This window comes from Phycodurus eques, chromosome 23 (assembly GCF_024500275.1).
Source record: "Phycodurus eques isolate BA_2022a chromosome 23, UOR_Pequ_1.1, whole genome shotgun sequence".
NCBI lineage: Eukaryota > Metazoa > Chordata > Actinopteri > Syngnathiformes > Syngnathidae > Phycodurus > Phycodurus eques.
Window position 1 is genome coordinate 4952572 of NC_084547.1, and position 25513 is coordinate 4978084.

Here is a 25513-nt window from a genome sequence, read left to right on the forward strand (position 1 = left end):
ATGAGTTGATTGAAAAAGTGCATACCTACGTTCGGCCGACGCTTGTATTTGTGAGTGACTTGTTTGAAATATCTTCTTTTCCTTTGAGCTTGTCCCTTTAGGGGTCGCCACAGCGCGTCAGCCTTTTCCATGTAAGCCTATCTCCTGCATTCTCCTCTCTCACACCAACTGCCCTCATCTTCTTCATGTCTTCTCTCACGACATCCACCAACCTTCTCTTTGGTCTTCCTCTCGCTCTCTTGCCTGGCAGCTCCATCCTCATCATCCTTCTACCAATATACTCACTATTTCTCTGGACGTGTCCAAACCACCCAAGTCTGCTCTCTCTAACGTCTCCAAAACATCGAACCTCGGCCGTCCCTCTGATGAGCTCATTTCTAATTTTATCCAACCTGGTCACTCCGAGAGCAAACCTCAACATCTTCGTTTCCGCCACCTCCAGCTCTGCTTCCTATCGTCTCTTCAGTTCCACTGTCTCTGATCCTTCCGTCATGGCTGGCCTCACTACTGTTTTATAAACTTTGCCCTTCATCCCAGCAGCGACTCTTCTGTCACATAACACTCCTGACACCTTCCTCCACCCGTTCTAACCTGCTTGGACCCATTTCTTCACTCCTCTGTCTGGCCAGCCTGTATAGATCCTTTTCTCCCTCTTTAGTGTCCAACCTGCCATACATGTCATCATCTGCCTCGTTTGGCCTTTGCCACCTCTACCGTTGCCCTGTGTCGCATCTCGATGTATTCCGTTCGTCTCTCCTCGGTCCTCTCAGTGTCCCGCTTCTTCTTAGCGAACCTTTTTCCTTGTATGATTTCCTGTACTGTGAGGTTCCACCACCAAGTCTCCTTCTTTCCTTTCCTGCCAGAAGATACGTCATCTTACACACCACCATCCTATGCTGTCTAGCCACACTCTCCCCTACCACTACCTTCCAGTCGGTAACCTCCTTCAGATGACATCGTCTGCACAAGATGTAATCCACCTGCGTGCTTCTACCTCCGCTCTTGTAGGTCACCCTATGTTCCTGCCTCTTCTGGGAAAAAAAGTGTTCACTGCAGCCATTTGCATCCTTGTTGCAAAGTCTATCACCATCTTCCTTTCCTGGATGCCGTACTTACCCATCACTTCTTCATCACCCATGTTTCCTTCACCAACATGCCCATTACGATTTGCACCAATCACGACTCTCTCTCTGTGTCTGGGATGCTCAGAACTACTTCCTTCCAGAATTTCTCTTTCACCTCAAGGTCACGTCCTACCTGTGGGGCACAGCCACTAATCGCATTATACATAACACCCTCAAGTTCAAGTTTCAGCCTCATCACTCACTCGTTAAAAATATAAACGCTGATAATCGTCGTTACGTGTAGCACGTGACAAAAAAAAACGGTGCACTTGGTTGGTCCGCCTGCGTCACATGACCCACGCGCACACCAGATCCTAATTTGGACGACGCCCCCCCCCCTCTCGGTTGGGTTTTCAAAAACCACCCGAGTTCACCCTTTTTCTGCTTGCGACACCGGGACAGAGGAGCGCGGCTAACGTTCTGGCTAATGCCAATTCCCTCATGCAATTAACCCCATTTTGTCATCAAAACGTTTCTTTTACCGTCTCTTGTGCTCAGTTAATTTCGGGGTCACCTCACCTGTCCACAACAAGTAGCCGAGCAACTGCACGGAAGCCATGATTGAGGTAAATCATTTCAAAAGTGTTTTTTTGTAGTTGTTTTTTTAACCTTACAACTTTAAAACTATGAAAACTCAGTATTTTAGTTAGTCCTAAATTAGATTATAACTGTAATGGTCATTGTTTGACTTGACACAAGAAGGAACTCGTCATGACGTTAATTGGCTCCCTCCTGCCATCTAGTGGATGAACATAAAATCTTCCTGTAATGATCCCTGTCAGTCAGACCACTTTTTCAATTTGCTGTTCATTTTATTGCTTGAACACTACAATGTATAGCTGATTTCCGAATGCTTTGTCCTCACTTGGGTCGCGGATGTGCTGGCGCCTCTCCCGGCTGACTTCTGGCGAGAGGCGAGATACACCCTGAACTGGTCGCCAGCCAATCGCAGGGCGCAAATAGACAAACAACCATTCATTTGCACTCACATTCACAATTTGGTGTCTTCAATGAATCTAGCATGCATGTTTTTGGAATGTGGGAGGAAACCTGAGCACACGGGGAGAACATGCAAACGCCACATAGTTGAGGCCGGATTTGAACTCTGACCCTCAGAACTGTGAGGCAGCTGTGCTAACCAGTTCTCCACCGTGCTGCCTGCGCTTAAGTCAGATGGGTTAATTTCCTGGTGCAGTGGTTCGGAATCACTGCTGTATCTGCATGTTTTTTTATTTTTATTTTATTTATTTATTTATTTATTTTTTCTCTTTCTCTCCATTAGCCCACTATTAATGCAGCCTGCATCTAAAGTTCACGAGAAAATGTACATTATCAGAGACTGCGCAATTATATTTTCCCATGAAAACTGTTAATGCTAGCTTCGTTAGCCCATCTATGGCATTGTGTATTAGCATGAAGCTGGCAACTTACGGTATGCCTGTATTTGACCCGACTGACCCTTTTTGTCACAGGCGAGCAGTGACGTACTCCTTCCCTCGTACCACGATGAGAAGCTGGTGGACAACCTGCTCTCCAGTGAAGAGACATTGAAGGATGGTGGCGATGATGATGGTGGTGTTTCCCTGGTGGAGGCCCTCCTCCCCGTGTTGGATCCCCCCTTGTCCCACATCCCGTGGTTGTGCTCCACCCGCTACAAGACTGAGCTGTGCGTCCGCTACGCCGCTACGGGCTCCTGCCATTACGCCGAGCGCTGCAATTTCGCCCACGGCCTGCAGGACCTCCACGTGCCCTTCCGCCACCCCAAGTACAAGACGGAGTTGTGCCGCAGCTACCACACGGAGGGCTACTGCTACTACGGCAGCCGCTGCCTCTTCGTCCACGGCGCCGCCGAGCAGCGGCCCGTGCCGCGACGGGCCCGACGCGGCGTGCCCTGCCGCTCCTACAGTAACTTCGGCATCTGCCCGTACGGCGCGCGCTGTAACTTCCTGCACGCGGAGGAGGCGGCGAGCGCTTCGGAGTCGAGCGAAAAGACCCCCATGAGCCCCCCCGGGGCGTGGGAGCGGAAGTCCCGGGGAGCCTTCTGCCACACCTTCAGCTCTTTCGGCTTCTGCCTGTACGGCACACGATGCCGCTTCCGGCACGTCCTCCCCTGCACGGTGAAAAGCGCCGAGCCCGGCTCGGGCCCGGCGTCGCCCGCTCTGGAGTCCCCGTCGGCGTCGCCCGCCACCTCCCCGCAGGCCAGCGACGCCTTCACCTTCTCCAGCCAGCACCTCAGCGACATGCTCCTGCCCCTGGCCTTGCACCTACGGCGGATGGAGAGCAATATGATCCGTGACATGTGGGAACAAGTGTAACTGGAGCCACCGCATCTCCAACCAATATTAGCACTGAACACCTTTTTAAAATGTATTTTTATTTTTAGCATTTACATTTTTTTAAACTTTTTTTTTTTTTTTTTTTTTTTTTTAAAACCCTTACACTTTTTTTAAAGTTTAAATGTGGTTTTCAACCATAAGATGATAGTTGGACTGTCCTACTAATTCACAACAATTAAGTGTAATTTAATTTTTAACTATTGTACATACTGGGAGCAATGTCTGACTTGCTGTGAATAAAATGATTTTTAAGCCTTACTTTTGGGGTGAAATCTGTCTTAAGTGGGGGTTTTCTCAACTGGGATAGGCTCAGTACACCCAAATGAGGACAAGTGCTTCAGAAAATAGTCTTTGTCACCATTGTGTTGATTCTATCCAAAGTGACACTAGCCGAGAGGCATTGCATATGGTTTGCCAGAAGCTGAAGCTAAAGTGCACTTAAAGCCATAAATTGACTTTTTATTTTTACCAAACGATATGTAGAAAAACACCCATGAACGTAAAACATAACAGTTGTCTGTTTTATTTTGAAGCGGGATTAGCTCTACTTCCTGTTCGGTTACGAACTTGACACCTATGGCGTTATCCGTTTCCGACGGCCAAGAAGAGCTTTCACCTTTAACATTCACCCTCGGGTTCCATCCAGATAAAGTAAGAAGAAATGTAGAATTTTTATTAGTCGCCCTATCAACCTACTTAAAAAGTGAACTGTTATAGTCTTGTGTTATCGATTGGTTTTAAGCTAGCTTTCGAGCGTTAGCATAATACTGTCCACCAAACCTCGTTGGAAGAATGCTACAATTCAGGAAAAATCGTTCATAACATGGACACGCATTTGAGCAACTCCACTTTTAAAGTGAGAGTCTTATCTGAGATGCTTTTTGGTTCATTCGGCGTAGCCTTCACGTGACGTTTACGGCTTTCACGAGTAAGCTGTTGGCTTTTAAAACTACTTGTGCTATCTTGGGAGGACAAGGCACTTGTTTCATGTGATTATATATATTTTTAACAGTTTATGAACCGATTGACATACAAAGTATTTTATATAGCATAGTTTTAAAGAGTATTCCTAACAAGATCAATTAAAAAGGCAAGGTAGTTTGAAGTGATACATCTGGACTCATATCTTTCTTTGTTGTAAAGGAACTCAGTTTAGCCTGGGTTGTTAATGGAAGTTAAGGAGAGTCTTCTCCCCATGTGCCTGTTCACGTGCCCTGGTTATTTTTTTTTTGGGGGGGGGGTTCAAATAATCTTTTAGCCATTTATTTTTAAGATTGTCTTAAGACATTTGAAATGATATTTAACTTTTTAGGGATTGCAGTTTGTGGTATAATTACGGCGTAAACGACAGTGGTTTCTTGACTTGCGAGTTTAATTCTGTGACCATTCTTGTAATTCAACTCACTCATATCGTAAGTCAACTTGACCCATTGAATTGAATGGAAATGCCATTCGTCTGTTCCAGCTACCAGAAAAACACCAACATTTTTTGTAAGTTGTTTTTCAAAAATAAAAGCGCTGTACAGTATTGTATAAAAACAAATTTCAATGTCGTTATACTGTTTTTCCTTAATTGCTGATTTTTTTTCAATTTAATAACATTGTTAATTTAATTTTTTTTTGCATTTTCCCGCCACTGAAAGTGCTGAAAGTCCCGCAGCTGAAAGTGAAAGCTCACTTTCAGCTGCTGCATGTTAAGAGGTGTGGCAGATGGCGGAGCGAGAGGAGCGACGCTTCGCGGAAGTGTCGCTGGGGTCCGTCAAGCTAATGGCCGAGAGCGCCGGCGTGGACCTCGGCGACGACGTGGCCGCTCTGCTGGCCGAGGACGTCTGCTACCGGCTGAGGGAGGCGACGCAGGTGAATGACCATGCATGCGGGGAATACTTTTCAGAACCAAATCCGTGATGTAAACAGACCTTTATAAAAACGCGCTTTTCTCAGTGACCTCAAACTTTTGACCAGCAGTCGTGATGAGCAGTGTATACATATGCAAGTACTGATCATGTGTTGTTGTTTTTGGACACAATGAAACAGAGCAGCTCTCATTTCATGAGACATGCGAAGAGAAGGAAGCTGACAGTGGAAGACTTTAACAGAGCTCTGCGCTGGAGCAACGTGGAGGTCTGTCAATCCAGCAATCAGATTTGATTCATACTGTACGTCCCTCACTTCAAAAGAAATCAACCCTCAAATTCAAACTCTTAAGGCCATCTGTGGTTACGGGTCCCAAGATGCGCTCCCTTTCCGCTCGGTGAAAGAAGGGGAGCTTTTCTTCATCGAGGAGCGCGACGTCAACCTGGTGGAGTTGGCCCTGGCCACCAACATTCCCAAGGGCTGCGCCGAGACTATGGTTCGAGGTATTAACATGATTAAATGGGATGTAAATAAGAATAACAATTGTGCATCATGAGTTCATGCTTTAATTGAATTGCCGTTGTGGTGTGCACACCTTGGCCACCAGGCAGTAGTATTATACAGGCATAATAAATACACAAAGAAGACTGTCACAAGCACAGTAAGCTGCAGTAATGTTAGTCGTTTTTTTTTTTTTGCAGAGGATAAAGAATATATGCTATGTGTTGCTGGACTGCTTCTGTTCAAATGTCTTTTGCTTCAAGGGTTATAACGACTAGGTTATCGATGCTAGTTTTGTTAGCGTATCTACAGTGTTTTGCATTTTGTGTCGCCATTAAGTCAGCAGACTTTCCTAAGTCCAAGGTTTATGTCCGGTTTCACGGTGTCACTTTTTTTTGGGCCAGTGAGCGTGTCGTACCTGGACGGGAAAGGGAATGTGGAACCCCAGGGAACAGGTAAGAGCAAAACAACGGACGCCCTGACCAAAACGACGGATGCCATGACTAACTGCCGTGTTCTCAAAGTTCCTTCAGCGGTCCAGTCCCTGTCGGAGGACCTGTTGAAGTACTACCAGCAGATCACGCGGGCCATTTTGGGAGAGGACCCTCAACTCATGAAGGTGAACCTCATGCTCTGCCCTCGCTCAGATGTTGCGAGCTCCATCTAAGCTCTTCCCTTCTTCCAGGTGGCTCTGCTGGACGTGCAGTCTAACTCCAAAATTGCTGCCTTGCTGCCATACTTTGTTTATGTCATCAGTGGGGTAAGCCTGCCAAAAGCCATCTTATCTGCTTGTGCATGTTGTAGTCACTAAACCCTCTGGGCTCTATGTTGGCCATTTGTGTCCACGTTGGGTAAAATGGGTTTCTTTCTAGACCCAACACTTGTATTATTTTTTTTTAAAATAGTGTTTTCTACTACATTGCATCATGTATGACTTTTTGGACCAGAGAGCAATTTCATGTAATGTTCCTGCATTCCAAAAAAGGCTTTTAATGGCTTGCCGCACTCCATTGGAGCAAATGAGTGACGCAATTTCCTCAACTCAAATTTTCAGTTGAGTGTTTTGTTTTGAAGAAGTAGAGATACTCTCTGCTGACCATGGCGAAGGATTCCATTTTAATTGAAGAAGCGAAAGCTCCTTCTGCTGGCGTGTTGGAAAACTATTTGCAATATAGTGGTTACCGGTTCCTCGACTTACGAGGAACCGACTCATCGGTTTTTTGAGACGTGAGCCATTGCTTGAGCTAAGTGAGAATTGGATGTTGTGTGTTGCACCAAACCACATCACTTTGTCTTTTGAAGGTCCACTATCTGTTTTATGGAGCACAAAATTGTAGTTCTCTCATATCCTATTTAAAAACACAACAAAAATGGCTGTTTTTGGCGCGAAAGATGATTTGAGATACAACTGTTTTGAGTAACGACTGTGCTCACAGAACAAATAAAAAAAAAAAAAAAAAAGGTGGTACTGAGCAGAATGAGTTGTATGCAAAAGTACAGAGTACATTTTCCATGAGGTGTCTCTCTGATCGGTCACGAGATGTTTTATTTTTTGTGTCTGTTGTCAGGTGAAGTCAGTTAGCCACGACCTGGAGCAGCTCAACCGGCTCCTGCACATGGTGAAGAGTCTGGTCCAGAACCCCTACCTGTACCTGGGCTCGTACGTGCGCAGCCTCGTCTCCAGTGTCATGTACTGCATTCTGGAGCCCCTGGCGGCCTCCATCAACCCGCTCAACGACCACTGGACCCTGAGGGACTACGCCGCCCTGCTCCTAAGCCACATCTTCTGGTGGGTGAGGCGCCCAGGGACCACTTACATGGGAGACATTTTGGCAAGGACCCCCTCATAATCCCTATAACTATGTGGAAAGTGAACCCCTGTATATTTATGGTTTGGCACTATTGGTTGATTTTGCGTGTGGGTGTGTGTGTGGGGGGGGGGTCTTGATGACAAGGAACTATGTTGAAGTGTGTTCAGAGCTTCATTTAGACAAAAATAGTGCATTGCTGTCATCTTGTGGCCTCTTGGTGCGAAGGAACTATGTTGAAGTGAGTTGAGTAGCTTTATTTAGACAAAAGTAGTGCTTTGCTGCCATCTGGTGGCATCTCTAGGCAACTTTAAACCTTTTTAGGAGGGAGTCAATTACTGGTGGATGACAGAAATTTAAAATTTGAAAACAAATTCCTATGTTTTAAAGAAAAAAAGTGGTAATTATGACAAAGTGGTATTTTTCAAAAATAAAAAAGTAGTCTTTACTAGAGCGAGGCGTATTTTGTCTGGATGAAAAGCTTTCAAATTATTTAGCACTCTTCCCTTCAGCTCCGGCTCGCAGGCCCCAGCTCGACAAGCGCTAAGCGGCGGTAACCGTTCTCAAAATGTGATTCCAGGACTCACGGCGATCTGGTGAGCGGGCTCTACCACCAGATCCTCCTGTCTCTTCAGAAGGTTCTGTCGGATCCCGTGAGACCGCTGTGCTCCCACTACGGAGCTGTGGTGGGCCTTCATGCTCTCGGATGGAAGGTATGTTCCACTAGTGAGGAGGGCGACGAATGGTCCGCGGCTCTGCTGCTTCATGAAAATCTATTTCTTCATTTTTTTAAAATTAATTCTTCTCGTGAAATAATTGATTGATTGATTGTAAAAAATAATCTAGGAAAAATATGAGTCCATCCATACGCTTTCTGTACAGCTACATCCTATTGATTGTATTGTAAGTATAAATATATATATTTTTTTAAAAATACACATATATTTAACATTTTCTAATTTCTCTGAAAAATACATTTAACGTTTCAATTGTAAGTAAATTCAAACTAAATGGAAATAAATTAGATTGAAATTTTCTATTGAAATAAGCAATTTCATGTATTTTACATACACATTTTACCTCATCTATGACTGACTTGGCCTTATTTATTTTATTAGTTTTTGGTTAGCTGATTTATTATGAAAAATAAAAAGAGATATGAAGTGATTTTACGTGTACATCTTGGAATTAATTGTGTTTAATCGTTGAATAATGATAACAATTATGATTTTATTATGTATTACTTATTTTAAAACTCGCGCCCAACGTTACAGGCTGTGGAAAGAGTTCTCTTCCCACATCTTCCTGCCTACTGGGCCAACCTGCAGGCTGTGCTGGACGACTACTCGGTGTCCAACGCCCAGGTCAAAGCAGACGGACACAAGGTCTACGGAGCCATCTTGGTTAGTCCGCAAGGATCCCTAATTGCTCCCAAAATCATTATCTATCGACTTCAAGTACGGCATCATTGTTCCTGTATCTAGACCAGCGTCGTAGAGTGGCAGGAATGACAGAATAAATCAATGCTCCTTCCGCTCGATGGCGGACGGTAGCGTATCCACGTTTTGCTCTTCAAACTACAGAATCATAGCGTTGTCATTTTATACTCAGCACGTCTGTCAGTAATTTGAGACAAATTATGTTGAACCAACCCCTCCCAGCCACTGAAACACATTTCAACTTGTGCGTAGGTGGCGGTAGAGCGCTTGCTGAAGATGAAGGCTCTGTCCCTGACCCAGCCGGCAGCCGACGGCGGCCCCGGCGCTCATTCGGGCTCGGCGGCAGGCGTTTTGGCGTACAGGGTGAGCTCCCCCGGTCTCAGCCCGCCGCCGGAACCTCTGTCCGAGGCCGCCCTGGGCATCGCCAGCCACCTTCAGACGGGCGGCGCCGGGTGCCCGTGGGAGGACTGGACCCCCGTCCCGCTGCCCGCCATGTACTGCGAGCTCTACTCCTTCTTCGGGGACAGCCTGGCGGTGCGCTTCAGCACCGGGCCCGGGTTGGGCGGCGCCCCCGCGCAGCCCGGCGATGCCAGGAAAGACCCCCCCGCGCCCGCCTCCAATCACGACACCGCCCGGAAGATGCCCCAGCTCACGGCCAACCTGAACATCAGTCCCAGGCAGGATGGGAGTCCCCGGACCGACCCGCCCCCACCCAGCCTGGCTGCTACCGGCTCCGGAAGGTACGGAGAAGAAAATTCCGTGGGTGAACCTTTGCAGACCGCTGCATTTTTTTCGTTTTTTTTTTGGCCCGCCGCATTATTTTTGATGAAAAAGAACAACTGTAATTTATGACTTTTGTTTTTCATTATGAGATGTAAATAACTTTGAATGTTACATGATATCAGACTTGATATAAACAACATTTCAAATGCTCACATATATATTTTTTCCCCACCAGGGCTGCGGCTCGCTCCTCGTCGTCGTCTGTTCAGCGTTCTCGACCCTCCGCATCACGCCCGGGCCAGCGGCAGGCGGGTCCGTCTCGCGACGTTTTCCCCAAAGCTCGCTTCACCTCCCCTCAGGCGGGACCCCTCGTCTTCTCCTTCCTCATTGGCGGCAGACAAATGGGCCGCAGTTGCCGGGGCCGCCGCCCTTTCCAGACCACCTTTGCCCTGACTCCGGCGTCGGCCGCCGTCGCGCCGCGCGCTTACGCCCACAAACTGCCCGTCATCGGTCGGGTGGGAAAACCCGTTCGCCGTTGGGCTCACTATTCCCTTTACCTTCCCCTTTAGAGAAGGGCTTCTCAAGCACTTTTTTAAAATGATACGACATAATAATGTTGACTTTGACAGACATTTCTTGGCAGATTTCTCCAGAGCAGCTCCTTCAGTTTTTCTTCTTTTTGTAATCAAACTTTGTTGGATACTTGCTTTTGGTGTTGTTTTTGACAGAATAGTACATGTAAAATGCTGTGATGCTTGGTTTTACAAATAGTAATATTAAATAAAGAACGGAAATCACATTGGTGTGTTTTTTTTTTTATGTGAGGCATATTTTTTAATTCCTATTATGTGATCGCCACAATATCCCAGACTTTTTTTGGGTAGATAGACTACAACGATATGTCCCAGAAATATACTGTAGTGATACATTTTTGTTTTTGATTATATTTGTTATTTTCTATTTATTTCGTATTATATATTTTAGATTCATGTAAAATGAGAATCCCCCAAAATTAGAAATACACTACAAAAGTATTTTTATTTGTATTTGATTATATTTGTTTAATATTAGTATATATTTTATTTTTATTAATAAGTACATTTATTTTTTAATTAAGTAAATAAGTTTGTTTTTATTTGTGTTTCATATTGAAATATTTTTTAATGTAAAATTTTAATATATTAATTAAATACTGCTATCCATTTTCGTTATGTATTCATTCTTATTTAATGAATACAAAACTGCGAAATTTTGTTTTGTATTTGATTCTGTTTATTCAATATACATTTTTTAAAAGTATTTTTGTATTTAATAAATACGAATGAATGAACTCAAGTGCATTTATTAATTTGTATTTTGAATTCGTGTTCGATGACATCAAATACTATTTTGGTATTGTTATATACCACTGTAAGTTTGTTTATTTAATTCTTTAATAAATACGTATATTTTCTTCCATTTTGTTTATTTAAAAAATAAGCAAGTTCATATTTTTTCATCGAACGTTTTCCTTTTTTATTGATTTATTTTACACGTATGCGTTTTGCCTACGCGTTGACGTCACGCGTGACGTTTATAGGTGGGCGTGTCGGACGCGTGCCACTTCCGCAACATGGAGGCTGTGTTGAGCGACGTTGTGGCTCCCGAGGACCTGCTAGTAAGTCCCCCCCCCCCCCCGTGTTTTACAAACCCTTTCTGCACCCTTCTCATCGTTCGACAGCTCGCAGTCCAAGCAGCAGGCGTGCTTGTAACACCGCTTCCACACTCCCAAACACCGAGAGTTTTCTTTTCGGCGACTCATTGTCGCGTCACATGCGTAGCTAATGCTAATGCCCCTTTTAACCCTTTGGATGTTATAATAACGTTAACAAAAGTCTTTGAAGTACGCTCCAGCTACTTCAAAATGATTATAATTGCTTATATTCACGTGTTAAACCCTAAATACACCCCGATCTATGATCCGAGCACACGTAAATGTCATTTCATACTCATTTTCCAACATAACAGTTGAAAAGGATCATTTACAGATTACAAAAACCGGGTAAAAATACAAATTACGACTTTCCTTTTAGCCATTCTACCACCTTTTGAGACTGCCATACGTAGATACTCTTATTTCTAAGATGGCTATATTCCAACAACTCTTTATCTGAAGTTTGATGCTGACTGTGGGGTTTTCCTGGCTCAACTTGAGGCAGAGGTGATGTCGTTTTCGTTGTGTGTGATGCTGAAATGAACTGAATTTCGTAGGTCACTCCTGTTTTGGTTTTTCTAGAAATTTGAGAAGAAATACAACAATGAGCTGGCGAAGGGAGCCGTGTCCAAGGAGACCAGGTTTGAATACGCTTGGTGTCTGATCCGGAGCAAATACACCGGCGACATCAAGAAAGGAATTGCGTTCTTGGAGGGTGAGCGTTGTCAGCGCAAGTGTTGCCTTCTTTTGCGTCCTCGTAATTGCCCTCACATTCTGCGTGTTGTTGTTGTCGTCGTCTTAAAGAACTTGTCCAGAAAGCCTCCAAGGATGACACGCGCGACTTCTTCTTCTACCTTGCCGTGGCCAACTACCGTCTCAAGGTGAAACGCTCGACCTCATTCCGCACGAATAAATATATTTGAGTGAGCAAAAGCATTGAGACTATTCAGTGGCGTCGGATGGACAACACTATACGTGAATGGCGTCGCGTCCTTCTCGCAGGAGTACGAAGAAGCCCTGAAGTACATCCGCATCCTCCTGAGGAACGAGCCCGGCAACAAGCAGGCCTTGGAGTTGCAGGCGCTCATCGACAAGGCTTTGAAAAAAGGTAAAATTGACAAATTTGACTGAGTGTTGAGTGCGGGTGTGCGACTGCTGCCTGAACCCGTCTTGTTTTCTAGATGGCTTGGTCGGCATGGCGATCGTGGGGGGAATCAGCCTGGGCGTGGCCGGGTTAGCCGGGCTCATCGGCCTGGCCGTGGCAAAGCGAGGGCCCAAATATTAACCGACCGGAACGTTTTTTTTTTTTTTTTTTTGCTGGGCAGCTCCATTGACGTATTATCTTTTGCATTGCCGTTGACCATTCATCCGCCGCTGCCACCTGTGTACATAACAAAAAAAAGAATCAAAACATAGCTTTTATTTATATTCCAATTTGTTCTAATGCTAATCTCCTGAGAAGGGAATGTTCTGTCAAATGTCCCCAATTTAATAGCTTGTTTTTTCCCTGATCATCAATAAAAAAAAAAAAAAAAAAAAACGGAAACACGTTGACTTGAGTCACCTGCTCGCATCAAACAATTCCATCCTTATCGGCACCGCCACAGGAAGTTACCACAGAGTACATCGCGATCTTAACTTTTGAGCATTTACGTCAACATGGGAAAAAAATTGTAAACGACACGACTTGACCTCGTTGGCTAGCCTTCTATTCATCTTGACACAAAGATGAAATACAATTTGTCAACGTTGTTTTACGACGCTGTGTGTGTGTGTGTGTGTGTGTGTGTGTGTGTGTGTGTGTGTGTGTGTTATCTGCCTCGTGGTGTGTTACTCATTAACTCACCTGACAGCAGCACCGAAACTCCCCAGCGACAAACGACTGATTCTTGTTATGGTCGAACTTATTTTATGATTTATTAGATTAGTTTGTATTATTTCATAGCGATATTTATATATTTGGTTTTACACAAAATATTTTTTTATATAAAATGCTACATTTTGTTAGGTTTTTTTTCAATTTTTTTAAAAACTTTTTTTAAATTTACATTCTTAAACTCCTTTTTAGTCATCTGTTTTAACACTATATTTTACTTACTAGAATGAAGGACATTTTTCTGATGTATATATATATTCATAGATTAAAAAATGTACAGCGTGAAAATCCAATTTTTGACATTTTCGGGCTCCGTGGGCACCCTGCGCCCTACGGAGGGCTTTGCAATATTTAGCGCACATCAGTTTCCTTTCCCCTTCCACTTGGCTTGAATTGGGGCGAGTGGGGAAAAAAATGCCCTCACAAAGGTCTCCGCTTGCCCAACATGCTTTCTGTGTTTGTGTGTCTGGATTAATTAGCCGACTGATAGCGGGAGAGAGGCCGCGGACAGGTCACCGAGGTGACGCCGTTCCGATAAAAACGCCAGCCGATCTCCAATTTGGCGGCCTACGAGTAATGTTTCGGACACGTCTGATTGCCTTGGTTACTCCTAGAATAACCCAATGACAGAGGATCTATTTATTGGTGTCAAGTAAGTGTGGCGTGTTGTTCATATGAAATCACTTGACGAGTGCGTCCTGCCCTGTCATAAATATTTACGGCTGGAGCTGTTTGCAAAGCAACGCCTCCTGCCGTCAGTTTTATGCCTTCGTTTAATTTGTGGTCAATGACACCGCGGAAAAATCTAGTAACTCATCCTCATAAAAGAGAGAAAAGCGAAAGGAGGAATACAGATTTAAAATGGAATAGAATGATTAAAATGCGACTGCAAACTACCTTGAATGTGTGTGTATATAGTTAAAAAACATGCAAAGTGTGCGCGGTTGCTCGTGTGACCATTGGACTCCACGTGAACCGATAAACACCTGTTACATTTTGGGGGTGTTTGTGGGGGCAGATGTGCGTGCGTGCGTGCGTGTGTGTGTGTGTGTGTGTAAGTGGGTGGAGAGAGCAGGTGATATAAATCCACGTCTGTGGCGAGCGTTCACACTTCTCCTCCAAGCCGTCAGGGCCGATGCTTTGATCGGCCTTCCCGTTATCTGCACGCTTCCTGCTCGGCGCTTTTGGACTCGAGGGTGGGCGGGGCGGGAGGGATTCGATCATGGATCCGACTGTGGAAGTGGTGGCGTCGATTCTGGGCTTCCTCGGCTGGGTGATGGTCGGGGTGGCGCTGCCCAACCGCTACTGGAAGACGTCCACGGTGGACGGCAACGTCATCACCACGTCCACCATCTACGAGAACCTCTGGATGTCCTGCGCCACCGACTCCACCGGCATCCACAACTGTCGGGAATTCCCGTCCCTGCTCGCTTTGAACGGTAAGTCGGACCCGACGGCCGACGCTTTGCGGAAGCCGGATAACCTCGGCATGTCCTCGTCCTCCCCCCAGGTTACATCCAGGCGTCCCGCGCCCTCATGATCACGTCCGTGGTGATGGGCGCCTTCGGCCTGATGGCGGCGCTGGTGGGCGTGCAGTGCTCCAAGGCAGGGCGGCGACAACTACGTGCTCAAGGGTCGGATCGCGGGCTGCGCCGGCGTGCTTTTCGTCCTGCAAGGTAGTGTTACAGTACATGCGACTTCCAAGTCCCGCCTCTCAAAGGAACATGCGCGGACACAGACACTACGATACGTACGGTATTTTTGGATGCATTTTATGCTTGCAGGGCATTTTTTGGGGTGTTAAAATATTTAATACTTTACTAACGAATTGACTTACTCACTGTGAGCCTGCCATGACTTAATTTGTTGTATGAATGGCAACCGGATTGGATTGGCCGGATGGAACAAAATGGATTGCACAATTAACAGGTTAATACGGACCTTCCGCCATCTAGTGGAAGAGCATGGAATTGCTCTGCCGCTGGCAGAGACGGATGAACAAAGTCACATTTGCAGCATGTAACCAATCAATTTTGGACCAATAAAATGACATTGGATCACTTTCCGTGGTGACCTGGCTGGGAATCACTGCTTCAAGATTTACTGTATCATCGAATATGACTGCTATAAAGCACCTTCAAGATGATAAAGGATGCATTTTATGACTTATAAAAATCTGTTCTTCCTGTCAGACTTTGGACTTGTTTGGCAGCCACTGTCTCCTTAATGATTAATAACCCCCCCAAAAATATTGATTTGCATACAATGGTGGCCATTGTCCTGGTGTGCTCGAGAATTCTTTGACCCCTTGTAGAAATTGCGTAAAGGCTGCAAAATTGAAACAGTGAAATCCTGGAGACGAAATGTAGAATCCAATACAAAAAGAAAAGGCTGAAATATTGGAGAGACATTTGTAGTACTTCTCCAGTTAAAACAAAAAAAAATATATAACATTGAATTGCAATGTTGTGGAATTCTGAATGATTTGAACGTCGAAATGCTTTGGCTCGGTTGAGAAATGTGGAAGCGTCAAAAATCAGCGGATAATAATTCTCGAGGTGTAGTATTAGTACCACTAACGGTATGCGGGTTCCCTCTAGTGGTACTTGAAGAAATAACTCCCTAAGTACAGTTCGGTTGTTTTCAACTTTTCACTGCAACACGTTTGCATTTCAGCTTAAAAAAAAGTTTGTTTTTAAGCTTTTGTTCTAGTACAGTTTTTATTTCACTTCTATGTGCAATACATTTGAATTGAATCATTTAATTTGAGGTGACCTTGTTTAATTTCGCCATTAACTTGAATTACCGCATCGTAGGGAGAGTGGAAAATAAGAGCCCAGATTTCCTGGATGAGTTGCATATTTCGACATTGGAACAGTGCGACTTGGTTGAGAAGTGTGGAATTCGAGGTGACAATTGTAACATTTTGTTATTATTTTGTAAAAGTATGGGAGTAGTGGGAATTCAAGAAAAGTAAAAATAATAATAATAATAATAACCTGGATGTCGTGAATGAGTGTAACGTTGTGACTTCAGAATGGTTTGAATTGGTTCAGAAATGTGGAAGCCTGAAATAATTTTTTGTAATAATTAAGACTTTGGACTTGTTTGTCATCTGCTATTTTCTTAATGATTAATTTCAACATTTATATATATATATATATATAGGTTTATGCACAATGGTGGCAGTGTCCTGGTACGCCTTCAACATCACCCAGGAATTCTTCGACCCGTTCTACCCCGGTATAAGGTACGGACGCCGCGACACGCGCGAGCGGGAAGAGCGCCGCCCCCGCCCTGACCCTCGCGTCTCTCCCGCCGCAGGTACGAAATCGGCGAGGGGCTCTACATCGGGTGGTGCTCGGCCGTGCTCGCCATCGCCGGCGGGGCCTGTCTCGTGTGCTCCTGCAGGACGGGCTCGCAGGAGAAGTTGTAAGTGTCGCCGTCCCGCTCTGAACCCAAAATGTTATTTGGTTTAACCTTGTGCTAATTACGAATTCCGCAGTTCTTTGCCTCATCAAAGCAGGGGTACGGTTTATTCTGGACCGGCCCGGACCAGAAGCGTGGCTGCCAGCACGTATGGCCGAAATGCATACGTTTGAATGGAATCTTTCTTTTTATACTCATCAAATGATTACATTTTCTAGTGGAATAGACTCATTGTTTTGTTATATTTTGTACTCGATGTTCCGCAATGTTATTTATGTCCAGTATTCACATGTGTAAATCTATTCATTTGATTCTCGAGTCATGTGTTTTTTGTACATTTCTTTTTACAATTACGCACAATAAACATACTGTGCATGTTGAACATTGCTTTTAATTTTGTCATTTGAGTTGTACAACAACAAATACAAATGTATGGCCAAAAAAGAAGCAAGGATTTTTGGTGGGAATGTTGTAACATTTTGAATTTGAAATGCTGATTTTAAGGTGAATTTGTTCATTTTGTCTGATAATTAGTTTTTTTTAATTGAAACGACGTGGGAAGGTGAAAAATAATAAACAACACATTTTCAGCACATAACACTGACATCGGAACGGTTTGAATCAATTGACAAATGTTGAATTCTAGGGGAATTAGTTCTTCTCAACGTCAGTTAATTTGAATCGATTTTACGGGATGTTTTTTTCTTTTGTTTTTGCGCGTGAACGCCACGTGCCGCTTGTTGTCCAATGAGAAGAGGCCGCGTCTCGAACCAGAAGCGAATGTGCTGCCATACGGACCAATCATATCGAGGAAACTGCGTAAGGGGCGGGGTCGCCGTATACCGCACACAAAAAAATACTTTTATATTTTTTTGCGTGTATGTACGAGTTATTTCCTTCCTAAGACGTCAAATCGAAGTTACTATTTATTTATTTACCTGATGCGAAACGTTGCGTTAAACGCGCCAGGTCTCGTGCGGGAACCTTCCTGCCGAGCATTGCGTTTTCACACGGAACTTTGGCACAGCCGGACCGTAAACTCGGCTCGTCGTTTCCTCCGAGCAATTCCAGTCGGGAGAACGCTTTCATGGCAGGATAGCGTTTCAATGAGTTCCACGTCGTTTTACGTGAATTGATCAACCGTCGCCGGTATGGACTGGGGCCGCTTGACCGGACCGGGCGGGGTGCTGGGCTCCTTGTCGCTGCTTTGTGTCATCCTGGACGGTAAGGCGGCACACGTCGCTGTGTCTAATGCTCGCTGGGAGCGTGTTTGATTATTCACCACGACCGCGACGGGTTCCAGGCGTGTTGGGGGCGACTGGCGGCGAGATTGAGCATCACTTGGAGATGGGCCGCAAACTTTTGGCAGCCGGTCAGCTGGCTGAAGCCTTGTCCCACTACCACTCTGCTGTGGGTAAGCTCCCCGGTAATCACGGTCGTCACTCATTCAAATCCGGCGCAAGAGTCCCTTCAAAAAAAAAAAAAAGTAGCCATGTTGAACATTTAGAGCGCTTTAAATCTGATGCGAAGTGTTGAAGTTGAGGTGAGTTTGTTACATTTCTTCGTCAATTGTATTGAAATGGTTACCACCACACTCTTCTTTATGATTCAATGTATTTTGCTGGACTTAAAAGTTAAATAGAGGAGGCGATACTTGCAATATCGCTCTTCGACAAAGTAACATCAATACATTAATTAATTGAACCTTTGCAACCAGCTACGAGTTAGCCTGTTCACAATTGGCGAAATCAATACTATTGACTTGCTACTGAGTCAGATAACTAGGTAACATCAGTTCGCTGTCATCCAATCAGAATTTGACACTGTCCTATGCCTAATTGGTTTGCATGTTTTAAATAAACAATTTGATTTAATTCACTGAGTACCGCATTTTCATTTTCAATCACTGAACAAGAGTTTACCATTTCTGTAGAAATTGCTTGTAGTTGTGAATGACGACGAGCTGAAGTTGAATTGAAATCCCGTGGAAATAACTGAATTGTTGAATTTGAGGCTTGAAGTTGGAATGGTTTACACGACTAAACACAGAATCTTGCTGTGTCCAGAGGTAGATTCAAAGAACTACCTGACCTACTACAAACGCGCCGCTGTCTTCCTGGCCATGGGCAAGTCCCGATCCGCCCTCCCCGACCTGACCAGGGCCGTCCAGCTCAAGCCCGACTTCCTTGCTGTGAGGGGGAAAAAAAATACAAAAATCCCACGCCTGCTGGCTTCGCGACACCTTCCTTCCATTACGTCCGTCTGTGCTTTCCCAGGCCCGGCTGCAGAGGGGCAACATCCTTTTGAAACAAGGCAACGCGCAGGAGGCCCGCGACGACTTCGAAGCAGTGGTGAGCGCATCTAACGCGCCTTCTATTCGGGGTTTTTCCTGGCTCAGATTGAGGCAGAGGTTGTACCGTTGTTGTTTTTCCGCCGTCCAGCTCCGGCCCTCTCCGGAGTACGCGGACGCACGAGAGCAGCTGGCGAGAGCCCGAGACCTGGAGGAGCTGCAGGAGGACGCTCGGATGGCGTACCACCGGGCCGACTATGGCGCCGCCATCTCGGTGCTGGAGCGAGTCATTGAGGTACTTGAAGAAGGGGTTCTTGGATTCGGGGTGAACCTTTATTTGTTAGGACGATTTTTGTTTATTTTTTCCGTGGCTTCCATACTTCAAAGCATGTCCCCGCTGATGTGCACCACTTCCACGAACAACATGGTTGTAAAAACAGTCAATGCTGCCTACTTACAGAACGGGTCGCTATATTTCGTAACTTTTCCGATTCCCCCAAGTGCAGACTTTTCCAACATTTTATCGAGCCAATGCAAATGTCAGCAAAATCTCGCCTCACGTAGAGCAGGAAAATGTGGCGCTACAGGAAGCGAGCCCTGCCGAGAACAGCAAAAAAACTATTTCAAATCTCAATTCTCGTGCAGCAAATGTGAGATTTGATGTGAAGGCCCAATCGCCCATCCCTAGCCCACATTGGACTTGTCGCCACCTTCCCGCTAGATCTCGCCGTGGGATCCCGAGATGCGGGAGCTCCGCGCCGACTGCTACCTCCGCACTGGGGACCCGCAGAAGGCCATCCAAGACCTGGCGCCCGCCACCCGGCTGCGCAGCGACAACCGTGCCGCCTTCCTTAAGATCAGCCTGCTGCACTACAGCCTGGGGGAGCACCATGAGTCTCTCAGGTGGGTCGGGACCCCCACCGCATTCCCGCTTCTCTCCCGCCCACCTTACTCTCTCCTTGCCTTGTACGCAGCCAAGTCCGAGAGTGTCTGAAGCTGGACCAGGACGACAAGGAGTGCCTGGGCCACTACAAGCAGGTGAAGAAGCTCAGCAAGCAGCTGGACTCGGCCGAGGAGCTCATCCGAGCGGAAAGGTGGGGCGCGACGCCGCCGCCGTGCCCTCTCGGCCCCCCTTTACTCAGACACGCTGCGCTCGTCTAACAGGTACCGTGACGCCATCGAGAAGTACGAGGGCGTGATGAAGGCGGACCCCCACGTGCCGTACTACACCAACCTGGCCAAGGAAAGAATCTGCTTCTGTCTCGTCAAGGTGAGACGCTGTCTTGCTGTGAGGGCTCTACGCGAATCCACCCATGTATAGACAGAACGCATGCGGCCATTTCCAGGTCAAGGCGACCACGGAGGCCATCGACGTGTGCTCCGAGGCGCACCAGAGGGACCCTCGCAACGCCAGGATCCTGCGCGACCGCGCCGAGGCCTTCATCCTCAACCAGGACTACGAGAAAGGTAAGCCACGCCTTGCGCCGGTACCGTACGCTGACGCTGTCGTTCACTCGGATGTCGCGCCCCCCCCCCCCCCAGCCGTGGAGGACTACCAGGAGGCGCAGGAGTTCGACGCCGACAGCAACGACATCCGAGAAGGGCTGGAGCGAGCGCGGAAGCTGCTCAAGATCTCGCACAAGAGAGACTACTACAAAATCCTCGGAGTGAGCCGGTACTGCCTCAACACACACACAAGCAGCCATTTCCCCTCAGAAAAAGTTAGTCACTTTTAATAGGTTGCCACCATAAAACCTTTAGTAGCTGTATAGCTAATGTGATCAGTGTTGTTGTGATAAAAAAAATAAAAAATTCTCCAGTGATTTGACTTTTTGAGCGCTCTCCTCAGGGCGGCCAACAAGCAGGAGATCATCAAGGCGTACAGGAAGCTGGCGCAGCAGTGGCACCCCGACAACTTCCAGTTGGAGGCCGAGAAGAAGGAGGCGGAGAAGAAGTTCATCGACATCGCCTCGGCCAAGGAGGTCCTCACCGACCCGGGTCAGGAAACTTCCGCATGTTTATTTAGCATGGATCACATTACAGTGAGCCCTCGCTGATTTGTTAACTCAACTTCTTGCAACATATTTAGGCTAGCGTGTAAGCTAATACTATTGACGAGCCTCGCGTGAAGGTTTGCTTGTTGAATTACCGAATCGTCCTTCATGTGACCTGGATTCAAACCCCTTTATAAGAGAAATAATTTCACCCTTGATACAGTATGTGGGCAGGCGCTCTAGACCCGACTATTTGTACGAGCAATTAAAAGTTATCCGTCTTCATATTTTCAGAAATGAGGCAGAAGTTTGACGCAGGCGAGGATCCGTTGGACCCGGAGAACCACCAGCAGCAGGGCGGCGGACACAACGGACACGCCTGGCCTTTCCCCTTCAACCCTTTCGAGTCAGGAGGCAGCTTCCACTTCAAGTTCCAGTAAACTTCCGACTCCCTGCAGCGTCAACGCGCGGACTACTCGCTTGGAGGGGAGGGGGATGGCTGACTGACTAAAAAACTGCAAAGCCACTTTCGCTTCGTTGCAAAAAAAAAAAAAAAAATATATATATATATATATATATATATATATATATATATATATATATATATATATATATATATATATATATATATATATATATATATATATATATATATATTTTTTTTTTTTATGTGCCATTTTTTTTTTTTTTACTGATTTGCTCAAAGACTGATGTCAGTAATTGTCCAAAATGGACAATGAATGCTGGGAGACGATTATTTTTGCTTGTTTGTTTTGTCATTTCCAAATCTGCACTTTTGTTTTCAGAAGCAACATTTCCCGAAACAAAGGCTCTCAAATTGCAACTATTGCCAAGCCAAAAGTGTCTTAATAAAGTGACTGACGCTTCAAAGTACAGTGGTAGCTCGAAATAGAAGTTTAATTTGTCCCGTGACCTGTCAGAATTTAATTTCGGAGACGCGGGGTGCCGGGCCGATACCACTATTTACACTGTAATTTATGGAGGAGAACATAGGTTATTTATTGAGGTTTTTTTTTGTTTTGTTTTTTGTGCTCTCGCATTTTCTGTTGTCACTCTGATGCAGGGGTCCAATTCAACTGCATTAAAAATGATCCAAAAACAAAAATACAAACTGTGTACGCGTGTGTGCCTGACATAAAAAAGCAAGTTGGAGGCAGGGTGCACCCTGGACTGGTCGCCAGCCAATCACAGGGCACATAGTTGTCTAGCTCAAGATTCCAGTACAAAACTGTTTGAATAATGATGATGCAGTGGGTTTTTGTTTGAAAACTGTAACATGATGACATACCATTTCAGAAGTTCAGTTCTTCCTGCAGGGATAACTCAAGTTATTGACTCTGCAAAGAGAATACAGCCTCATGAACTCAAATTTGCTAGACTCCAACGTTTACCACCCAAAAGACATTAATAACATACATCAAATTTAAGTTATTCACCCTGCTGTCCAAGGTATTTAAAAAGAAAAAAAAACTAAAGAAAACGGCCATTCTTCCACTATCAAAGGTCCATTTCCGAATGGTTCACTCCGAAATCTTGCGCGTCGTCCAGCGTGTCTGCCTCGGCTTCGATGGAGACAACATGGTGACCCGGGATCATGGCCAGGCCCAGAACTCGGGGTTCACCCTGGGAGAAAGTGTCTTAAAAGACGACAAAAAACACATGAAAATTAACGAACTGCTCGGCAACCTTTCTTTAAGCGTGGCTCCGCGCTCACCTGTGGATTTGAGGAACTCCTGAGCCGATCCGAGGATTATGTTACAGTCGCGGTCCGTGCAGAGGAAAAGGCCCACCAAGGTCCGGCCGTCAGTCATACGGATCCTCATGTTCTTGTTCAGCAGGCCCTGGAGCTTCTCCCTCGCCTGGAACGACGACGACGCGTCACGCTGGTCCTGAGTACACCAAGTACACCCGCTAGTGCAGTGATTCTCAGTTATGCAAAAAAAAAAAAATGAATTAAATGTTCAAAACGTGCAGAATGTTACCATCACCTCAACTTTTTAAAAAAATTAGTGCAGTTAAGTTTTTTTTTTTTTTTTAAAGACCTGTGTTTTCAAACTGTTTTTATAGGTCATTATGTGGTGCATGGAGAGCTAAGATTTCTTTTCGTGATGTAATGAGCCAACCGACAGGATTTTCTGATTGGCTCAATTTCACTTAGCAACAAGGAAACTATGGATACCCATGGTCACAATGTTCTGTATTATGACGTTGGTCTCCTGTGCAAACGGCTCGAAAACATGACATTAATTACATACGAACTGAATATTATATGATTATGTTTAAGTGTCCGTTCATTTGAGTCTTCTGACCGCTAATTCGTTAGCTACAGGATTGTTTAAAAGCTTCCGGGAAACAGACACTTTTTCGGTTTGAAATGCAACACAATAATAATAAGAGCGTAAATTTACAAGACGAAATGAACATACATGAGTCGGTGGTCCGTTTTCCTCGATTGTTGCCATGTGTGCATTCTTCTTCTGTGGTTTCCTGCCGGAAGTAGTTGACACACGGATGTTTTCCTACGCAACTTTTGTTAAACAGCGACTCTTAGTGGTCACTTGTGGTCATGACATGCATAACCAATCGTGGTTTGAAACCATTTTTAGGGTTTTAAAACAGAGGTTGAAGTTTCAATTTTGGGTTTTGGCCCGTGGAGAGCCAGAAACTGGCGATGAGCCTCCTCCTTTCTTTCACATTCCTTCATTCCTTTGTTCCATCCTCCCTTCTTTTATACCTTCCTTCCATTGTCTTCCTCTGTCCCTTCCTGTCTTCCACCCTCCCTCCCTTTCATACCATGGTTGTTTCTTTCTGTCTGTCTTTCTTTTCTCCTTCTCTCTCTTTCTTGTTTGCTTCCTTCCTTCCTTCTTTCGCTCCTTCTATATTACCTCCATCCTTCCCTCCATCCTTCCACCCTCCAATCCCTTCTAACTTCATCCCTTCCTTCTTTCCTTGCAACAATCCGTTCTACCTTCTATCCACTCTTCTTTCCATCCTTCCTTCCTCTGCCCTTCTTTTCTTCCTTTTGTTCCTTCTATCCATTCCACTCTTCCCTCTTTCGTCGTCCCTTGGATACCACCCTCGTTTCCTTCATCCATCCTTCAACCCTCCATTCCTTCCTCCCTCCCTTCCTTCTTTCCACCTCCTTTTCATACCACCATTCTCCTTCCTTCCATCCTTCCAACATCCTTTCCTTCGTACCTTTCATACATCCTTCTCCCATTCCGGTATTTAATTTCATGTAACAAGTGCACACTGCAGCCACTATTGGCCCTCATGACATTTCTGTATTCTGTGTTGGTCTTCAAGGGCAGCCTGAGCTTTTGTATTAGACGGTCAACAATGCAGCCACTGTCCTTTGGTGCCTTGCGTTCGCATTGCACCTGTTAGCATGCTAGCATTTGATCACTTGCCGTTACAAATAGCACCGGCTGCGTACACGGCGAGGTGTAAAATACCCGTTCAGTGGCATTGTAGCGCTTTGTGTGCTTGGGTTGCCATCTGCTAGCATAGCAACTGCTGGCATGTTAACATTTGATCAACTCATTAGAAATAGCATCTGATTACATGACAGGATGTAAAATTCTTATTTATCTGCCATGGAGATTTTGTTGTTACTCGGGTCGCAATACTAACGTTAGCACACCAAGTGCTAGCTTGTCAGCATTTCATCGCTTCTGAATACTTCAACTTCAAGCGGCCTCGGGCCGCTATCTTGTCAAGCAACTGCGTTGTTGTTAGCAACGATGTTAGCGTTTGATCGGTTGCCATCGGAAACGGTACCCAACAAGGGCTCGCATCCCCTCTCACTGACTTCCATCCTCACCACAAGCGGTTAATTTTTTAAGCAATACAATCTGATGTAAATCATGGGCATGGCTGCGGCAGATTTTTTATTTTTTTTTCCTAACAACCACCCACCACCCCCTTTTTCTTTTCTTAATCCTGTCCCAGCACACACACACACAAATATTTTTTTAAAATCCAGTGGTGGGGGCCATGTTTGATGGATTTGCTCTGCAATGCAGAAAGTGACACCACAATTCTGAGGATAATGGGTGGGTGGGGGGGGGGTGGGGGAGGGATGGCACACAAGCTCGGTCTGGGAGGTGGGGGCACACAAACAAGTATAAAAAACAACGTTAGTCGCAACCCCCCTTTCACTGCACAGTAACAAATGTGGAGCTTTTGGGGGAGGGAGGGGCCGCACAGAGTGAAAGGGGAGGGGGGGGGTGCTGAAATAATAAAGTCAGCCATTTTTTATGTAAGGGGATTTTTTTTCCTTATTGGGGGGGTACGTGTGTGGGGTGGGGTGGGGGTTGTTAAAAAATAAATATAAGAGGGCGGCCATCTTTGTTGCTCTCTGCCTAGTGTAAAATGTCCCCCCCCCCCCTCACATTCCCCCAGATTTGAATATTAAATAAACAG

The 25513-nt window shown here is 45.5% G+C and overlaps 6 protein-coding genes across 16 annotated transcripts; 5 read left to right on the top strand and 1 right to left on the bottom strand.

Moving 5' to 3' along the window:
• Positions 1 to 1212: 1212 nt before the first annotated feature.
• Positions 1213 to 3465, top strand: cth1 (cysteine three histidine 1). Its single transcript, XM_061669469.1, has 2 exons — positions 1213 to 1690; positions 2597 to 3465. The coding sequence occupies exons 1-2, from the start codon at positions 1682 to 1684 to the stop codon at positions 3437 to 3439; spliced, it is 852 nt and encodes a 283-aa protein (XP_061525453.1). The 5' UTR covers positions 1213 to 1681; the 3' UTR covers positions 3440 to 3465.
• A 559-nt stretch (positions 3466 to 4024) lies between these two features.
• Positions 4025 to 10582, top strand: taf6l (TAF6-like RNA polymerase II, p300/CBP-associated factor (PCAF)-associated factor). 3 transcript variants are annotated; one of them, XM_061669063.1, is made up of 12 exons: positions 4025 to 4111; positions 5104 to 5317; positions 5495 to 5581; positions 5667 to 5817; positions 6220 to 6270; positions 6340 to 6434; positions 6501 to 6575; positions 7384 to 7604; positions 8204 to 8336; positions 8898 to 9026; positions 9315 to 9802; positions 10021 to 10582. In XM_061669063.1, the coding sequence occupies exons 2-12, from the start codon at positions 5171 to 5173 to the stop codon at positions 10352 to 10354; spliced, it is 1911 nt and encodes a 636-aa protein (XP_061525047.1). In that variant the 5' UTR covers positions 4025 to 4111; positions 5104 to 5170; the 3' UTR covers positions 10355 to 10582. The 3 variants fall into 3 exon arrangements, with proteins under 3 accessions (XP_061525047.1, XP_061525048.1, XP_061525049.1); XM_061669064.1 differs by having other exon boundaries at positions 5160 to 5317; XM_061669065.1 differs by lacking the exon at positions 4025 to 4111 and having other exon boundaries at positions 5230 to 5317; positions 5500 to 5581.
• A 791-nt stretch (positions 10583 to 11373) lies between these two features.
• Positions 11374 to 14364, top strand: fis1 (fission, mitochondrial 1). Its single transcript, XM_061668655.1, has 5 exons — positions 11374 to 11442; positions 12061 to 12193; positions 12283 to 12359; positions 12481 to 12586; positions 12660 to 14364. The coding sequence occupies exons 1-5, from the start codon at positions 11398 to 11400 to the stop codon at positions 12761 to 12763; spliced, it is 465 nt and encodes a 154-aa protein (XP_061524639.1). The 5' UTR covers positions 11374 to 11397; the 3' UTR covers positions 12764 to 14364.
• A 180-nt stretch (positions 14365 to 14544) lies between these two features.
• On the top strand, positions 14545 to 17165 carry cldn15a (claudin 15a). The gene is given in 6 exon segments (XM_061668654.1): positions 14545 to 14793; positions 14865 to 14956; positions 14958 to 15030; positions 16523 to 16604; positions 16679 to 16786; positions 16860 to 17165. Coding segments are annotated over 6 exon segments (669 nt in total). The 5' UTR covers positions 14545 to 14576; the 3' UTR covers positions 16957 to 17165.
• On the bottom strand, positions 16953 to 25372 carry naa38 (N-alpha-acetyltransferase 38, NatC auxiliary subunit). 7 transcript variants are annotated; one of them, XR_009767660.1, is made up of 5 exons: positions 23515 to 25365; positions 22803 to 22977; positions 22525 to 22725; positions 22377 to 22425; positions 16953 to 18251 (listed from the first exon to the last, which is right to left on the bottom strand). XR_009767660.1 is itself a non-coding variant. In XM_061668658.1 (3 exons), exons 1-3 carry the CDS (start codon positions 23548 to 23550, stop codon positions 22586 to 22588), a joined length of 321 nt encoding a protein of 106 aa, XP_061524642.1. In that variant the 5' UTR covers positions 23551 to 25372; the 3' UTR covers positions 21746 to 22585. The 7 variants fall into 7 exon arrangements, 2 of the variants coding, with proteins under 2 accessions (XP_061524642.1, XP_061524640.1); XR_009767659.1 differs by having other exon boundaries at positions 22505 to 22725; XR_009767656.1 differs by having other exon boundaries at positions 16954 to 18251; positions 22377 to 22725.
• dnajc3b (DnaJ (Hsp40) homolog, subfamily C, member 3b) lies at positions 17675 to 21602 on the top strand. Of its 3 annotated transcripts, none has more exons than XM_061668651.1 (12): positions 17677 to 18007; positions 18087 to 18209; positions 18850 to 18974; positions 19060 to 19134; positions 19225 to 19368; positions 19795 to 19976; positions 20048 to 20167; positions 20238 to 20343; positions 20420 to 20540; positions 20616 to 20748; positions 20923 to 21071; positions 21362 to 21602. In XM_061668651.1, the coding sequence occupies exons 1-12, from the start codon at positions 17935 to 17937 to the stop codon at positions 21505 to 21507; spliced, it is 1497 nt and encodes a 498-aa protein (XP_061524635.1). In that variant the 5' UTR covers positions 17677 to 17934; the 3' UTR covers positions 21508 to 21602. The 3 variants fall into 3 exon arrangements, with proteins under 3 accessions (XP_061524634.1, XP_061524635.1, XP_061524636.1); XM_061668652.1 differs by having other exon boundaries at positions 17745 to 18007; positions 18087 to 18197; XM_061668650.1 differs by having other exon boundaries at positions 17675 to 18007; positions 18087 to 18197; positions 19060 to 19368.
• Positions 25373 to 25513: the final 141 nt, after the last annotated feature.

Coding starts and splice junctions, on each gene's coding strand:
- taf6l (XM_061669063.1), top strand. CDS start 5,171: ATGGCGGAGCGAGAGGAGCGACGCTTCGCGGAAGTGTCGCTGGGGTCC. Junction 5,818..6,219: donor CGCCGAGACTATGGTTCGAG/GTATTAACATGA, acceptor TTTTTGGGCCAG/TGAGCGTGTCGTACCTGGAC. Junction 7,605..8,203: donor CTCCTAAGCCACATCTTCTG/GTGGGTGAGGCG, acceptor ATGTGATTCCAG/GACTCACGGCGATCTGGTGA.
- fis1 (XM_061668655.1), top strand. CDS start 11,398: ATGGAGGCTGTGTTGAGCGACGTTGTGGCTCCCGAGGACCTGCTA. Junction 11,443..12,060: donor TGGCTCCCGAGGACCTGCTA/GTAAGTCCCCCC, acceptor TGGTTTTTCTAG/AAATTTGAGAAGAAATACAA. Junction 12,360..12,480: donor TGGCCAACTACCGTCTCAAG/GTGAAACGCTCG, acceptor TCCTTCTCGCAG/GAGTACGAAGAAGCCCTGAA.
- dnajc3b (XM_061668650.1), top strand. CDS start 17,935: ATGGACTGGGGCCGCTTGACCGGACCGGGCGGGGTGCTGGGCTCCTTG. Junction 19,369..19,794: donor TGCTGGAGCGAGTCATTGAG/GTACTTGAAGAA, acceptor CCTTCCCGCTAG/ATCTCGCCGTGGGATCCCGA. Junction 20,541..20,615: donor CAACCAGGACTACGAGAAAG/GTAAGCCACGCC, acceptor CCCCCCCCCCAG/CCGTGGAGGACTACCAGGAG.
- naa38 (XM_061668656.1), bottom strand. CDS start 23,550: ATGGCAACAATCGAGGAAAACGGACCACCGACTCAT. Junction 22,978..23,514: donor AAAACGGACCACCGACTCAT/GTATGTTCATTT, acceptor TGGTGTACTCAG/GACCAGCGTGACGCGTCGTC. Junction 22,726..22,802: donor GGAGTTCCTCAAATCCACAG/GTGAGCGCGGAG, acceptor TCGTCTTTTAAG/ACACTTTCTCCCAGGGTGAA.